Consider the following 18,222-nt stretch of genomic DNA (forward strand, 5'->3'; position numbering starts at 1 on the left):
TGAAGATTTTGTATTATGATATAGCAGTCCAATTGCAATTCAGATGTGTTTTAAAATATATCCTGTGTCTCAAAAAGAGAGTACCTATAAATTTGCCTGTCACTCTTAACTGCAGTTTGCCTTATGCTATAGAAACCTTTTATTTCCACATCTATTAGAATGATAACAATCAGGATCTCAGCAATAAAGGAGTGCATTCTGGCATTAGACACAGCTGTCTATTTCTGTAGTAATTGTGATCCCTATTATTTGTCTGCTCAACAATGTAATAAAATCCAGCAGTGACATTCATTTCTGGCTTGCAGGATCCACACAGCAACTAATGTTGCCCACTTGACAAAGCAGAATAGTAGGGAAGATAGATGACATAAATACACATACAAATTCTTGTTTCACTGACAATCCTTTCAAAAATATCACTCACAAGCGAATTGTTGACTGTGTCAATATCCATGCAATAAGATGTTTATCATGTAGAAAGCTACCACTGAACAAATACACATCTAGTAAAGACCACAAGCTAGAATTTCTGGTAGCACACAACCAAAACTATAGACAATTACAATCAAGATAAAAGGTACTGGCAGAAGATGTCCATGAGTGTCATGAGTGTTAGATCTCAACTGAATATATGAATTTATGAATTGGGGTAGCAAAAACCATCCCCTGAGATGCCCTGGGCATACTCAGGCATCCACTTTGATGTCAAGTATGACGTCAGACCCCTTAGATACTTTACTGCACTGTAAGGTTTAATGCCAAAGCAAGCAAGCTGACAGTTCTACAGCAAAGAAGTACTCAGGGTTTTAAGAAGAAAAAACAAAGCACAAGGTGAAATGTTCTTTTAAGAACAGCAGAGGATTTGAACATAGTACTCCACTCCTATAAAAATATTTGCATGTTTGAATAGTTTTTAAACAACTCAGTTTCTAGATTGAAATGTCATACAACAGTTCCCACATATTTCTTTAAAAACATGTAAATAGTAATTAGCATCTGAATTTATGCAGGAGGGGATGTCAAATATAATATTATTTCCTTAAATGAGGCTTTTTAAAAATTAATTCATTTTCATCCTTGAGCTTAGGCAGTTCTATTTTTCCTCTCCTTGGTAGCTGCTCTCCAGGCTGCAGCCCCTCTCCCCTCTGTTCTGCACACAAACAGTTTCTCTGTTCAGAGGTCTGCACCCTCATCTGCTTTGCATGGGCTCCTTCAGCTGACTCGGTTGGCACGGAGTTCTGTGCATACTCACTCAACTAAACAGATGTCACCAGAGTTCCCTATGTGTATAGGGGGGAAATAATGTTCTCGCCTAAGAACACAAATGCTACTAGAAGATTTTTATAAGCCTTTCTACTGCCCTTTGCATCCAAAGAAACAAATGATTTGCAAAGAGAGATTTTGAGAAAGTACTAAATGTTCCAGTTAAGGTTCAAGTGTTGAACATATTTTCTCAGGAATTATTCAACATATGAATATTAAGAGCTTTCAAATCCTAACAAAGGCTATAATGTGAAAATAGTACTTTAAACAGATGGAAAAAAAATAATACTATTAAGATATATCTGACAAAGTTTGGAATATACATCTGTGCGTTCATGTGTCACGTCAACTGCTAATAATAACCACTGCTTTAGTTACGCTTAAATTAAAAATCATGTTAGAATCACTAAACTGAGCTTGAGCAGAAACACCAGTGAACTCTGACATAACTTCCACAGCATATGCAGGAATTTCACTTTTAAAACAGTACACTCTCTTCATCCTGGAACGAGCAAGGGTAGGTATGAAGCTTCTTAAGCTCAGATGTGTACAGAGAAACAAGGCACCAGATCTTACATCACCCCAAGCAGACAGCTGTAGAGGACAGTGCTTCCCAGGTTCCAGCTTCTGTAAGCAGTGGCAGACCTGCTGCCTGGCCCTTCTTATTTCAGAAAGCTAAGGAAAGCTAATTATGCCACAGCTGCTTTACAGCTGTATTAGAAGGGGGGAAAAACATTACTTGGCAAAGAATGTAGTGATAGTGGAGTGTTTCAGTATGCTGGAAAGCATACCTCACAGCACAGCTCACTACACACACATTTTTATGCCGCTAAGACCTACTTCTTTTGCTCCCTATATAACTGCATTTAACAGAAGATATACAGGTGACTGGGATATCAAAACACATTGCTAGCCATATTCCTAGTGTTTCTTTCTTGACTTTGGAAAAGTATGCCATCAAACTTATGTCCAAGGAGCAACAGGGAAAAAATGCATTTGCTCCTACAAAAATTAATGCACTCAGTTTCTTTTAAATGACTTAATCTTTCCAAAAGACTTAAGCATACCCAAAGTACTACAAAGTAATGTACTTCTGACCTATCAGAAAGAAAGGTCAGACAGACTTAATTTGGAGAAACTCAGCTGGAAAAACAAACACCCAATAGTACTATTTTTTCCTATGATTTATCTACATAATTGCTGATGTAGAGTTAAATACGAGAAGGGGACAAGTTTATGCACTTGGTATACACTAAAAAGCAGATGCCTGCAGTTTTCACCACCAATTCTTAATAATGTCAGAGTAATATCAAAATTATCTTCCTGCAAACTTCAGCAAGAGCAAACAGGTAGCCTTGAGCATTGCCTTCTCCCAGGAAGCAATGGTTCTATACCAGACCTCCTTGATGTTCTTAGTGCTTTCTGCATCATTGCCCAACTTCTCTGCTAAAGGGCTGACCACCAAGCTTCAGGCAATTGAGCCTTTGATGTAACTTAAACATGGAGATTATCCCTCCTAGAAACCTTAACTAAGCTGTTTCATGACAGCTACTAATATTTTCATAAATGCTTCTCCCATTCACCCATTTTCTCTTTCCTTTCTAAGGACTAGACTGGAAGTATATATTTCTTTAGGAGTTTCGGTTGTGTAAATAAAAGCAAGTTATATTGCTACAGCTGAGAAGATCTATCCATCATTTAAGACTGTAAATGTTTTGACTAAAAATCTCCTACATAATTGTTTCTGCACAGAGTTTATGTATGATCCTTTACAATGACTGAAAACAGTGTAAGGACACAAACATTCATGGGATAAAATAAAAATACCAAAGTCTACCTTTTAAAAACAAAGCAGTAAGAGAAAAAAAATCAACATGGCATTTTGGGCATAATAAAATGCTTTCCTTTGAGAACAAATTTTCTTTTAAAGATATGTTATAATAGGAAATTACATCCACTTTTATGAAAACTGTGAAGATATACATACTGCATTATAAAACAGCACTTTGAAAAAACCTTGAGAGCCCCTCCCTACTTGCTAATGTATTTAAACTTCCTAGTTCTAAACATACTTCTGCTGAGAGCCATCTTGACCAAAAAAACAATTGCTCATTTCCAATATGATTTAACACAGAAATTTGCTAGGCAAACATTAACTATTTAAGCCATACTAGTCATCTTCTAAGTCTTGTAATGAATTAGCACACCAAGTTAATAATAACTAGTAAAAGCTACCCTTACATCAGTTGTGCTAATGTCTCCCCTAAAAATAGGACCATATCTCCAAAACTTAGCTCTCTTATTACTCTAAAATTGAGGCAGAAAAAATTCCAACCCCCATACCAGAATATAACTGCTCATATAAAAAGAAAGCAGTTTCTTTTTTATGGAGTAAGAAATAGAGAAGCTGTAGGAGGTAAACATGAAAACCCTTTTTCATACTGTGAGAAATTGGACTACAATACACTGTGAATTTGAAGAAAGACAACACTGAGAATACTGTTCCCTTAAAGTTGGCTCATTTCACTGTTGTCTGATGTTACTCCTTTGGCATGTTTTTATCAAAACCAGGCAAACAGTTTATCCAGGCAAACCTGACATTTCACTTTGTCTTCCTTTTGGATGTTACAAGACAGATTTGTCCATAATAAGGTGCATGCAGAAGGTCATCCTGGTCCACAGAAGAAATACAGTATGCATCTAGCCTGCTAAATCAACAGAAAAGCACGCTTCAAAACCCAGACATTCTTCAAAGCAGTAAGATTTGCAAGAAAATGTTTCTTATGAAGAAAAACAGATACGAAGTACCCCTTAAGGAAGAAAAAAAAAGAAAAAAAAAAAAAAAAGCCCTAGTTTTGTAAATTAATTTAATGGGACACTGCAATAACAGTGAAACTCCCAGACATACTAAACAATGCAGCAAATGTACCAATCAGCCTGGCAAGCAACCCAGAAAAGACCTGAAATCCCAGCAGGATGCCCATTTTCAACAGTAGGGAATATGAGAGACCAAATTCTTATATTGCTACAATGAAATGATTGTGGACTAGTATGACTATTGTACTTGTTTCAATAGTGAAAGCTGACATGGATTAGAGTATAAAGTGGTCACTTGGGGTTGAGAAAACATTAATGCACATGATACAGAAGAAGAAGTGCTGTGCAAACATCAAAACTGACTTTATTCTGCAATGCTTATACATTTCATTTCAAATTCCATATTTAGGATGTCAGTCCTTGAAATAAAGACTAATTCTTGCTATTTATTTAAGTAGTATCCAATCTCACTTATGAAGCTTCAAATCTTGTAAATAACATTTTTATCTCAACAACATTATTTTACATTGTCCCTCACCTAATACCTTATGTTTTAAGGGCAATGTTTTTTATTTTATATTTAAGTGAAACCATAAATCTCAAGAGCTAGAGATATTTTTTTTGTTGTTTATTTTAGAGACTTCAGTGGAAGCTCTGTGAAACAAGATTTGAAATCTCCCCCTTGCCAGCATTACATAAGTAGCGCTTGATCTCACAACAAATATTTGTTGGCTTTTCTTAGTGATGGAGCTCTATTACATTTTTTCTGTTCTCCTACTGATGTGCATACAGCTTTGAAAATCACGAGTCTGATACAAAAGTTGAAGTTGGAAGGGCCCTTTAGAAACCATTTGGTTCAACACAAGGTCTTAGCTTACTGCAGGAGCCTGTCAAGTCGCATCTCGAATGTTTCTGGTGAGGGAGCTTCTACCACTTCTAGAGTCACCTATTCCAGTGTTTTCAAAATTATTAGTTTTCTTTTTGATTCCAAATGCAATTTCTCCTGAAGCAACTGCTGCCCACTGGTTCTCATCGTATCACTATGCACCCCTGTGAAGAATATATCTCTGCTTTCCCTGCAACAACTTCTAGCTATCAGAAGGATGCAATTAGATCCTATCTGAGCCTGCTTTTCACTAGAATACTTATGTTCTCCAGCCTTTAAATATCCTTTAAAACCTCCATTGGATGCAACCTTGCCTGTTATTAATCTCTATGTTAAATTGCAGAAACCAAAACTGGACATTGTAGCACAGATATGGCCTAAAAATCATTGAATACACTGGAATCAAGCTGAACCACATAGTCAGACCCCAGCCTGTACTAATTCTTGGGACTACTCCATTTCAGACAGAGAATTTCACGTGCTTCTTTTAAACTCATGCAGTTCCAGGCTTTGACTCCCTGGATAGTAGCCCTTCTGGTGTACCTGCACGTCCTGCCATTTTCGTGTCAAAGTTTGCTGAGGGTGCATTCAATTCCACCATCTAGGATGCTTATAAAGATATTGAACAGTATTGGCCATACTACCAGCTCCTTAGGAACTCCATCTAACAACCAGTCTGACTTTGAGCCACTAACCACCACCCTTTGAGCTGTTTAGCCAGGGTTTGCCCTAATTTGTGGTTCATCTCTATAGTCCATTCTTTGCTGTTTTCTCAAAAGAAAAGGATGCAGTAGACTGTGACAAATACCTTGCTCAGGTAAAGGTAAGTAACCTCACCCTTCATCCTTGGACTTCCACTTACCATTAACTTAGAAAATCCTTTCTTGTTACTCCTGACATGTCCTCCCACTTCAATCCAGACTTTGCTTTGCATTTCTAAATGCATCTCTACATGCCCAAAAAGTATCTCTGTATTTCTTTTTAGGAATTGCTGTCCCCTTTCCATTCCTCACATACCTATTTTTGCACTTGAGCTCTCTCAGTTGCACATTTAAACTGCAATGTTTATTTTTATGCCTACTCCTTTTCTAGCTTAGAGGTATGGACCACTCTTGTGCTGCAAGAAGGCTGTCTCTGAAAATATCTCAGTACTCTTCCAATGAACATCTTTAACCTCCAAGGAAGCCTCTCATAGAATCCTTCCTAAGAGTTCCCTGATCAAGCTGAGCAATGTGGACTGTGCTGTCCAGATCCATTCATTAGATTATATTTATAGGAAAGCAGATATTAAAACGACAAAACATTTTACAGGAATGAATAAAATTCAAAGCACAGTGCAAATACTTGCCCACATTTAAGTCCAAAGCTCTTTATTATCTGATAAATCACTGAGCAATTGAATCAGAATGACACACAAGTCATCCTAAAAAACACATGCCAAAGGCTTCTAGGTTCTAAGGGAAAATACACAGAGAAATATAACTTAATCTGGACTTCTGTTCTTTCTTTGAGAGCTATTCAACCGCAGTCAGATCACTTCAGATGAATAAGAGAAGTCAGTACAAAATAATAAATTTAAGAAATTTTGTTGAGTGACAGATCATAGCCCAGCAGTCATACATTACTGTAAGACATAATAGGATATTAACCATGTTGACATTATTAAATTTAAAAAAAAAAAAAAAAAAAAAAAAGAATCCAATTAAAAGACAAACATGAGGTAAAAAAATGATTCTCCTCCCAAAGTTCCTTTTATTAAAAAAGAGAAAGAAACCTTTGTCTTCTTCAAATGATAAAGCTTTTCCGCAGGACACAATACACAAATTCAGAACTTCTGTTAAACAGTGCTCTCTTGTGGTTTTGTGTATCAATGAAAGAGTAAATCATTGTATAAAGATAGTCACAGTCTGAAATTTCTTGTCTCCAAATCTAAAACAAAAGTAATCCCTCAGTCTTGTATTTCATTTAGTGCTGATTTTATTTTTCTAGCCTGCAATAACTTTTATAAATGAACACCGCATTTAGATAGTGCATTCAAAGCAAAGAATGAAAAAAAAAAAAACACCAAAAAACCCCAAAAAACCCACCAGACCACTTTAACTTACTAGGAGCACAAGAATGTTAAGATTGCTTCCCATGATCTCCACCTTTTATAAGTAATGTAAAGAACAAACTACGCTTTGTCACACATAATTAAATCATTAATATATCCAACATAAATTATTAGATATGATAAAGTGAGACAATGTTCTCACATTTAAATATATAAATTACTAACTGAAAAGAAAAAAGTGTTCACAACAGCAACTTAAAATGAGACAGGGTTTTTTGCCCTTTCAAGATACAGCAGCTACCTTGGAAGGAGTATAGAAAGTTTAAAAGGAACATTTCTTTCAATTTCTGTAGCTATTTTCAAACTGAAATTCTTAAAAGAGAGTACTACATTTTTATTTCCCTTTCATTTCAAGCCTCAGTGGAAATTAACAGTATCATCAAGGTTATTCCGTCTAAATTTCTTCAGTTAGGAGAAGAGGAGCCAACATAACTAACCTGTTCATTCCTGTCAAGGCTGTTAGATTTCACAGTTTCAGATGCTGGTCTGACCTGGGCTTGTGCAAGTTCCTGGGGAGCACTCTGAGAATGCGGCATAGGCGGTAAGGGAGCTCTGCGTTTCTTTGGCATTTCAGATGGCAAAGTGTTTGAATCATACTGCTTGCTGATGGTGTTAGATCTCATGATAAATGTTGGCCTTGGTTTGCTCATCAACGGAGTTGCTGGGGCACTGGCAGCCTTGGGGTACACAAGGGAGAGGAAAAAAAAAAAGAATTACTTACAATTTATGGAAAACAATCAACAGTATTGTTTGCTCCGTATGAGTGTGTTTCTAGAAGTTTTTTTTAATACAAAATTACATCTTACTTGTTCTCTTTTCTTCTTGCTTCGTTGAAAAAAGCTGAAAAATCCTTTGTTTTCTTTCTCCTTCAGCACATCTAGATTTTCAGATTGGTAGGAGTCTAAGATAGAAAACAGTTGTTCTAGATGTTATTTATTTCACACATAGAATGCAAGAAAAATGTCATTCTTACTATTTCACTGTCTGTCATAAGCCTCCTAGAAAGACATACACACTACAGGTTACCTATATGAATACTTTTTCTAAACACTGAAAACCAAATAGGTTTCCAACTATCCATATTCTTCCAGCCTTTTTCAGAACTCAGAATAGGTAAGTTTCAGACGCTATCAATACCCCCAGCAATTAACCCAGTCCATCCCACTTGTCACATGTTATGGTTCATATTACAAAATCTATAAAAGGGAAAAAGAGCACCAGCCTCCCCAGCTCTCAGTTCCTAACTTTAAGTTCATGGTAAGTGTGAAGTGGGACAAGTGAGGCACAAATCTGCAAGGTTTGCAGATCCTACGGAGAAGGATCACTGAAAAACCTGGTAGGTGATGCACATGTAACTGCATGGCTGTCATTGTAAAGACAGCCTATCTTGCAGAATTTATCCTCCTTACATTTTCTTATTCATAGAGATGATTTGTAAATCTAAAAGTTTTTAATTTTTACTTTCAAGATTGACTTTCTTAAAATTCCTTTGAGTGCAAAAGTAAGAAACAACAGCAATACACAAGTCCACTATGAGCTCCTGGTACAAGTACTGGTACATGTAAAAATGAGTATAAATTTAATCAGTCTAGGGTAAAAAAAAATAGATAAATGCTTTATATATATAGCTGGCTATATCCACTTCTATATTATCTTTTTTAAAATGTATTTATGATAGGATAGAGATAATTACTCATGCAACAGTTCAGCAGATGGTATCATTGAAGTGCATGGTAATGCCTCTAAATGCCTCTACAGTTTCACCACCTATTTCAGTAAATCATACCTTGCAAAGACGGTAAATTTAAATCAACTGGTGATGTGGCTACAGAAAGACAAAAAGAAAGACAGAAAATGTGAATCTGAATCAAGGATGAAGTTATAAGCTACAAAGACAGAAAGCCAAGCTGAATCTTCAGTATTGGGAAAAAAGAAACTACATACTTCCCTGAAGGAAAAGGATGTGTATCTTTACTATGTAATGCCATATATTATTTAAAATCCTCAGCCTATAGACATGCAACATAGACTGAAATCTTGTAGAAAAGGAGAGAAGGTCCACAAATATTTCTGAAGGAATGAGGAAAAATAGTATATATAGAACAGTTTGTTCTGTAAGTTATGCATTGTCAGGCAGTCCAAACTTGGAAAATAAAGAGGAATGCATAATTAAAATATAATCTGAATAAAATAAGGTTTGAATTTAAATTCTACTAAGTAAAGGTACACCTCACAATTTATGCAGAAGGATGAAAATTCAGAGCTTTGGAGTTCTCTGCAAAACCGAAATGCTGACTACTACTTTGTGTCAAGAGAAATGAAGTATATCTCAATTTCCTTACAGGGCGTTGCTTTGAACAAAGTGTGTGTGCCCTTGTATTCTCTTCTAAGGATTTTTGGCTGTTGATTCAGAGGAAGTACATGTCCTACTATGGAAAAGGCAGCTCTGCCAGACAGCAGATGAAAGCAGTAGCCAGACAACAAAAAACAGTGCAAATAGTCAAATAGCATGGTTAGGCAAGTATAAGTAAGTTGTTTTCAAGTGAAGAAGAGAAAGATACTAAATATTTGTTTCCTCCATGGGAAAAGGACCTATTTTCCAAATCTTTCATATCCTCAAGATAACTGGACTTTGAGAAGTAATTGAGAGAACTCTTGAAACTGTAACAAATGTAAATGTAAATGTTTTGTAAAAACAAAACAACACCCATGTAAAAAAATGTGACAAAAAATACTTAGAGGAGGAGAAAAGAAACAAACAAACAAAAAAAACCAAAAGTCCAACAAAACTCCCCAGGTTTTAGAGCAGAAAGAAACACAAGGAAATAGAACAGTGGTCAAGACAAGGAGTGGACCATTATTACCGCATTCTATATTGGTGTAAAATTTACTGTGAGAAATGTCTGAAACAGAACAAAGTACAGTGCATAGAATTTTTAATTCATAAAAAAGACAGGCTTACAGCTAGAGCTAAACCAGGCACAGGAATGGCTGTACGAATACAAGGAAGTTAGTTCAGAGTGCCACTGTTGGACCACAATTGAAAACAGATCTGTTATTCCTTTACAATCTACAAAATCAACAAACAGGACTCAGAAAGATACATAAACACCGTCATTATCTAACACTGTTTAAATTTCAAATAAGTTTAAAACTAAACAATTTTTATAATTCTTATGTTCTTTTCAGATTATCTTTGTTCTATGTCTTTTCTATGAGCTGTGGGAAATAGTGTTGTTGAGCATTTTGGGGAACGGATGGGGAATGGGTTACCCTAAGGGATGGTTTCTACTTACTCACCTTTGTTGGTATCTAACACTTTCTTAGAAAACAAAATGTTTATATAGCACTTCTCAAAGTAGGTACAGGCAAACGTGTCCTACTTTCAGTTTTATAGACTAATGAAATATATACTGACCTGCTAGAAATTAATGTCTTTGTAAGTAAATACAAAATACCAAAGCAAAGCAACAAAGGAAATGCATAACTGAATTACTAAGTAATTTTCTTTTCTGCAACTGCAATTTACAAAAGTTATCTTACCTCGACTGATATCCATGGCATATAATTCTCTTAGACCAAGGTCATTAAGAGATTTTGTCACATCGAGGGGTTCTTGAGATTGGTAATTCTTCAACAGCAGGGTGTGTGAAGGATCAAACTCACATTTACTACAGATGGTTGGTATGAGTTCTTGAAGGGGTGAATGAGGACTTACTCTTACTACTGTCTTCTGTGTCTTCTTGTAGTTTATCACTACCCTTACTGTTTGCTAAAGAGAAGAAAATTCCAATAAATTACATCACAATTCTGAAACAAGCAGCATTTTTATAATAGCCTTATAGTAATGACAAGAATTCTCCTTAAAGGCAACTCCACCAATGTTATAGATTCAGAAACATTACAAGAGAAACTAAGAATTTTTTTGTGATTCCCTTCTTCTCAAGAAAAGGACACATGAAACAGTCTGCTTCTCCTCCAGCATCTGTCATTTCCGTGTCCAGCAGGGTACATGCCTGGAGCAAGATGCCCCTCTAGGTTACATGAGGTGGATGCAGAAGTCAGCCAGTGAGCCATGAGCACGCGTGTGTGTGGGATGAAGGTAAAAGGGCAGCAGAAGAGCTTCTCTGGCTCTGCGTAAGTGCTTTATATAACTTTAGAAACAGTGTTCTTCTAAACAGCAGAAGGACAGATGTAGAAGGAAAGACTTAGGCAACACACAAAAGTTGCTTTATTCTAAAAGTTCATAACATCTTAAGGTTATATAAAAAAAGCTGAGTAACAAAAAAGTAGTACGGTATGTATTAAAGGAAAAAGAACATACAATCAGAAGGGCATATATATCACAGCATAACAGATGGTACAAGTTGTTGATTTTCAGTTTGTGGAAGGCTGTATTCAGCCACACTTCATCTGCAGAATTTATCAAAAGGACAGTAAAGCGTGGGATTTCAAATAATAGGGCAACGTTTCCTTCTTCCGTCAGTAAAGATGTTTGATGCAACAGAGATATATTTTACCTAAGTGGATGTTATCAAGAACTGGGAGACAATCATTTCACAGAGATTCATGGTAAGAGGAGGAGAGACAAAAGAAAAAGCTATGAGGCTGAGCTCTAGCTAGACTTGCTTAATACAATAGTGATTCTAATTTCTCAGTACACTTTATTTTTAGTTCTTACCTCTGGTATAACAGGAGCAGGTTTCTTCTTATCCATTTGTTTTGGCTTTACAATCACCTTTTCCACTTCAAGCATTCCCACTGGTGTGTTGGGCTTAAATTTTATCTGGCTATTTTCTGCTGATACCAACTCTATAGTATAACTTGATGGATTTAAATGATACTGTGCACAGAGAAAGATCAGTAAGTCCATCATGGGTTTCCTGTAAAAGACAAATGAACTGTTACAACAGATGACAGTTTTATAATAAAACATGCTGCTAAACATCTAGCCCAAGTCATTCTTTCCCTTTCATGTTTAAAAAATTACTGCCAAGCACCTACTTTAACAATTTTAAACATAAAAAAAAAAAACCAAAACAGCCAAAAATCACTACTAAAAAGAAAATTAAACCAGCTTGCACAAAAGTATGCCAGTTTCTTAAGTGCTTGAGCAAAGGGGAAAATATTTTGCTTTTGAGTGATGTCTTTGCTGAGGCCAGCAGGAAGCTGTGGATTAGTCACTTCGTTTGACATTTGATGTAAACTGCAGCAGTGGTGATAAATGTCCTGCCATTCATTAACAGAAGTGTCCTTCTGGAATCTGAAATTTTTATATCCATTCTAAGGTTGTGAGGCACTTGATTTTCAGAAATCCTGGGCATGAGCCATTTGGAGGAAGAAGAAGAAATGAAGTTTGAGGAAGTCACCTTTTAAGTACATCTTCCATTAGGGATTCCAAAATGAGAGCCAGGTGTTCAATACAGAGAGAGAAAAAGAAGCTAAATGTCAATATAGTACTTGAATGCCATTTCTTGAGAAGCTCTGTGTGAACCAAGAAATTTCCTTTTCACAATAAAGTATCTCAAACTGAATTTTTCACATGTAGTCACTAAGTGCAACCCTTGTTCTCTCAGCGCTCAGTGAAGAACATGCAGAGCAGCGTATTAAGATAAGCTGAACATTCCCAGTTCTTACTGGAATAAATATATTAAAGATGTACTCTAAACAGAAGTGTCACAGGAATTTAAACAGACGAAGGGTAAGGAGAGTAGCCTCACTTTCCATGTTCCCGCAACTGACTGAGGTTATAGTACTACAGACTCACTGGAACTGGTCATTCCTAGATCATTTTTAGAGCTGGGTCATCTTCTGTAAGAAGCATTTTATTTTGACACCTTCTGCATCTCTCAGTTACAGATTCGAGCAAGGAGATTATCACCTGCTCTGTCTCATGAGGATATTATAAAGACAATTTAAAAGACTGTGACACAGTAACATGCTGTGTTGAAAAAAACACAAGCATCTCAGAGAAAATCAGTCGAGTTTGGCTGGTGTAGCTTTGTCAGAAATCTTAAATTGCAATCTTGTAACAGATGCAGGTATTCTGGCAGCATAGCTAAATGTGAGGATAGCTTCTACAAAGAACCATCAAAAGTAGAATTCTAGATAATATAAATAATTCTAGATAATATAAAGATGGTGAATACATTTATTCCATAAGAAGTTAATACACACTTTTTATATGATAGAATTCTGTAAAAAGAACTAAGACCAACTCAGTGTTAGAAACTACTGTGAACACTCTTGTCTCCCCCTCCTTTAATTAACCTTAGAATATAAATCCTGTTTTCATTTGGTCTGAAAAAAACGAATGTTCCTTAAGCAAGCTGTTCTCTGATTTCTAAAAGCAGAGCCAGACTCTGGTGCACATGCAGCACTTTCATAAGATGGAAACAATCTGAAAGCTGACAGATACTGCTACTGCAGACCCATTGGTTTTTTTATTTTCCTCAGAGGAAAGTTTCTGCCTGTTAACTGGCAGGAGAATACTTGTCTCAAGAGACAAAAGCAAGAGGAACAATAAAAGAAAAAAACACCAAGAAATGATGCTCCAAGGTGTAAAAAAACCAACCATCTGACGAGGTCTAGAAGAATACAATATACTCCATACCTTTATTTAAATGATCTCTATCAGCCTGTTGAATACCATGACAAATGCACTGAGCACTGCAGAAAAATAACCATTCCCACCTGTCCACATAGTAGAGGGAGTTTATTTCAATCCTCCTCTCACATATATCACAACCTGTTCTGATTAGAAGAAGGAATTACTCTATTTCTTGTACTTTTAAACCATTCTAGGGAAAGTACAACCATCTCACCCTAATAAGAAAGGAGGCGAAAGTACAAATCAAGTGATTTCCTAATTTCACTGCAGGAAGGGGAAGGGGGAGCCAGAGGAGACAGCAGGTACTGCTTCTGTACTGACCTTTCTAGTTATCAGCATAACCAGTAAGTTACCCATTAATTTTTTGTTCTGGTGCATTTTTATACACTTCCTGGCTTTAAAAGTTGGCTGTCATCTGCCATTCTGTTGGGGAAACAGTTCAGAAATATACAGGTTGTGAGCAATCCTGACTTAACTTCAACTTAGGCTACATTGGGTTAATACTTATTGAGGCCTAGTTAGAGGCTTTCTGAGAATAAGCTAATGGGAAAGAGATAACTAATTGGCAACAGGAGAGGAAAATAATTATGTGAGAAGAAGGTTCCGTGAGAATGGTATGTGTGGTTGGAGTACAAGGCCACCTGCATGATAAGATGGTGTAAACAAGGCTTCTCTATATAAAGTGAGTGCAAGTTGCGAATAAACGATTTTCCTGCCATCATATTGATGCGTACATGGAATCCTTAAGCCTCCGCAGACTGTTTTCCCACACCATTCTGTTACTGGAGACTGTTAAGAACATCAAAGATGACCAGAACAAGAATTCACAGGGAAAGATTGTTGAAAACCAAGTCCTCACAGTGATCAGTCACATGAAGTGACAGAATGATAAGTGAGAAACATAGCTCCTCACAAACAACAGACAGGTACATTTAAATCACTACATAAAAACTGACTTGGTGCAAATTTGCTTTCTACTGGTACTTCCAGAAATAACCTCCTTAACTGGAGTAAGCTAGACTTTAAGTCTCGCCCTTCGACAGGAAGCAAAGACACCTTCAACTACTGTTTTAGACAGATATTCCTACACTGATGAAAAAAGCCACATTTTTTTCTAATCACATCCACCAGACATTGTAAAGCTATATTTTGATATAGCCTTCAAGAACTGCAGTCAGAAGACTGCATATATCAGAGTTAATTTAACATTTTCCATAAAAAATATTCAGTAAAACTTCAAGAAGTGGCCATCAGTTGCCTCAGAGGAAATTATTTTGATTTGTCCTTTTTGATTGTAACTTTATTTTAACTTCTTTACCTTCATTACATTATTTGGTTTTCTGGAAATCTCTGACCATAAATTTATTTAGGTACAACTGCACCTCCTCATTGTTCATCTACTTTCCTCTCGATATTCCTACCTGACTAAATACAACTAAACATAGCTAATAGCAGCCTGTCCTTACATCACATAATTGAAGTTAAAGGATAACCTTCAACTAGAATCTAACAAACCATGTTATATATAAACAGTGAAATGTGTCAGGTCAAATATGGGATCAAGTGTTTAAAGAAAAAAATGCAATATCTGCCCAAAACTCCTCTACAAAAATGAGGGCTAATAAAACTTGCTAATAAAACTGTTGAGGTTCTTACATTATCAGACTTCAGGAACAAGGTCTTCCCCTCATGAGACTTAGAGTAACCACCACTGAACAAACAAAATTCTGTCAGTAAGCACTAAAAGTATTCCTAGGTAGAGATGGAATTTTAAAAAGGAGGGAGGAGGAGATAGGAAAGGGTGATAGGGGAAAAGGAAAGGAGGTGGGGGGCCAAAAGGGAAAAAGGGAGGGGAGGAGAGGGAAGAAGGGAGGGGAGGATAACTTACATGCAGTCACACTTTGGCTTTCTATAAGTCTCTGATTACTTTAACCTATGGCTCCACAGCATTCCTTGCAAAAATATTTACTATTGTTATTCTCTAAACAAAAATAGACATCTGTTTTCATGAACAGAAAAAAACCAAACACCCAGCGTTTGTTACTAACCAATATAAGTACAGCAAGTTTTAAAAAGTAGGGCAACACCACAAAGCTTGTTATTCACTAGCTAGCTATAAAGAGTGAAACAGCAATTTATTAAGAATACCCTAATGAGTGAAAATACTCAAGAAGGGGTCAAACTGAAACTCACAAAGGACTCTTAGGAAAGTCAGCAAAGGTAAGGTCTCTCTGAAAGGCATCAGATTGAAGCCTTAAGTATGCTACTACGACACCATTTCCAAATAAAGCCCACGTCACTATCATATCAGCCCTTGAAGCCTCTACGTTAGTTTATCAATGCATGTAACTGAATCTAATTATTCAGTTTCAAAAAAATTTTCTCACACTCTGCATTTCTTCTTTGTGGGAAAACAAACATACAAAACCTATAAAATTATTATGCTGCTAAATAAACAAGCTCTTCAAGATTCTGGCTTTTTTCCCTTGGCTACAGAAAACTCCTCAGTCCTATGCTGTATTTAGAATGAAAGGAGAAGATTCAGAAACTCCACTCTGAAAAATATTCCAATTAAAAAAAATTAAATAAAATAAATGCCAGCAAAGTGAAAAGCTCCACACATACCTTCCTCCAAACATTGCACCTTCAAGTGGACCTTGACTGCCATCAGTACGAGGAATGATCTATTTCAGTTCTTCGTTTTCTAAGTCACGCTTTTAAGCTTATACACAACTTCAGGATCAAAAATTATTCTCACTTGTAATCTTTTCCTCTGAAAGCTCTCAGATTTCATTCTATTCCCCTTCTGTCTACTTCTCCTCTCTTAGGATATCTTAGGATATCCAATGCAACATCTTGCATTGTTTTACATAGCTCTTGTTATCCACTGTGTTATCCAAAGCAGGGAGAAACCAATCCAACTTCATCTCAGAACAGTAGAGAAGTTCCTTTGAGGGAACAATGACATTTGAGCACATATTGTACACAGTTTTGCTCTTCTTTTATGAGATTTTAAAAGGTATTCTCTCCTCGGAAGCTGTGCAACTGCTCATCTCTGTTTATCAACAGAAGAGAGACAAATCAGCAATTTATCTGTTAGTGTTACTTCTAGAGGATCTTGCCTATTTGTCCACAAAATATGACTATCAAGACAGAGCAAAACTAAAACAAAAGATAGATTGCAGTATGCTCCACAGTACTTTGCAGGTTCTGCACAGCATCCTCCCTCATTCTGAGTGAGCCTAGGAGTCTCAATATAGCTTCTTTTTTGCAACAGAGACATTTATGAAATCAATCACATTCCATATCTTGATTGAAAGAAATGCAATAAGATAATGAAACAGATGAGGAAATGTGTACATTTCCTGATAAGCCTGTGAGACCTGTCTTGAACACTGAGTAATGATACACAATGTCATTTGTCTGACTAAAAGTTTTGAACATTCCTTTCTTTCTTCTGAGCAAAGCAATACAGAGGGGCACACAGTATTCATAAGTGTGAAAAGAAGTCTCAGCTATAAGAAATTTTAAAAACAGAGTAAGATGTTGTATTTACAGACAGCAATATCCCTTGCTATAAACACACTAGCAAGAACACCATAGTGCATCATGGCACCCAACAATTATTTCAGGAAATTTCTTCTGAGTAATATAACCCCAGATTTAAGTTACCTACATGGAGTCTAGGGAGGAGGAAGAAAAAGATAATAAAGAACTGAAATCACAGAAGTTCATCTATTGCAGCTCTGGTGAACAAGTTAGTATTTGATGCTTAGGCAGCAACCTTAAGAATTCTAGCAAATGATAAAGTGTGCAAACAGACTAGAGTCACAAAAGTCTTTGTCTCTCATAGAAGTAAAGTAGATGTAACTACATATTTATATTGTCTGGTTTAAATCAGTGTGGTTGCTTTCAGTAGCAAAGACACAATACACAAATAAGTTTATTTCAGCATAGGAAAGTAACAAACTGGCATTCAAATAGTTCTGATCCATACTTGGCTTTGCATATGACTCTTTTTAGTAGACCTGCTATGATAATTAATGTAACATTTTAAGCCCCAGGATGTGTGATTTCAACTTAACAGTCAATGTCCAGGCCTTTCTCAGCTAAAGGTGACTTGAGAGTTACACGGATCATCGATACTACCAATTAGCAGACTGAAATATGTGTTTTGGATTAAAACCAGCTTAAACAAAATATATTTGATTCCCAAAAAGATTTTCCATAGCTGTAACTACAAACTATTTCTTTGAAGCATTATAGATTTTGTCTGAAGCGATGACACACTTTTAGGACAGCTAGTAGTGTATACGTTGCAGTGCTGTGCAGGTGTTGAGCACATGACTTTGTATGCAAATAGGATGCAGGAACTCATCTTTGGGTCTAACAAGAAAAACTTTTGTGAGAAAATTCAGTGACTCATAGAAACCAGTATTTTTCTAGAGATTTGCAAAGACCAGAAAGAACAGGAATGGCTATGCATCCTGATACAGAATTTCTGAATGTCAAAAAATTGTTTTACCAAAAGGT

The 18,222-nt window shown here is 36.3% G+C and overlaps 1 protein-coding gene across 5 annotated transcripts in view; it reads right to left on the reverse strand.

Annotated features, from left to right (window-relative positions):
- Nucleotides 1-18,222, reverse strand: part of COBLL1 (cordon-bleu WH2 repeat protein like 1) — an 80,358-nt gene that overhangs the window by 17,355 nt on the left and 44,781 nt on the right. For 3 of the 5 annotated variants that reach the window (XM_030454576.1, XM_030454573.1, XM_030454577.1), the window contains 5 exons: nt 11,761-11,962; nt 10,623-10,851; nt 8,866-8,904; nt 7,886-7,980; nt 7,517-7,756 (listed from right to left, as the gene is read on the reverse strand). In XM_030454576.1, coding sequence (XP_030310436.1) covers nt 7,517-7,756; nt 7,886-7,980; nt 8,866-8,904; nt 10,623-10,851; nt 11,761-11,962 — 805 coding nt within the window. The remainder of the gene's footprint in view (nt 1-7,516; nt 7,757-7,885; nt 7,981-8,865; nt 8,905-10,622; nt 10,852-11,760; nt 11,963-18,222) is intronic. The other 2 variants (XM_030454575.1, XM_030454574.1) reach the window with 2 other exon arrangements.

This window comes from Calypte anna, chromosome 7 (assembly GCF_003957555.1).
Source record: "Calypte anna isolate BGI_N300 chromosome 7, bCalAnn1_v1.p, whole genome shotgun sequence".
Classification (NCBI taxonomy): Eukaryota; Metazoa; Chordata; class Aves; order Apodiformes; family Trochilidae; genus Calypte; species Calypte anna.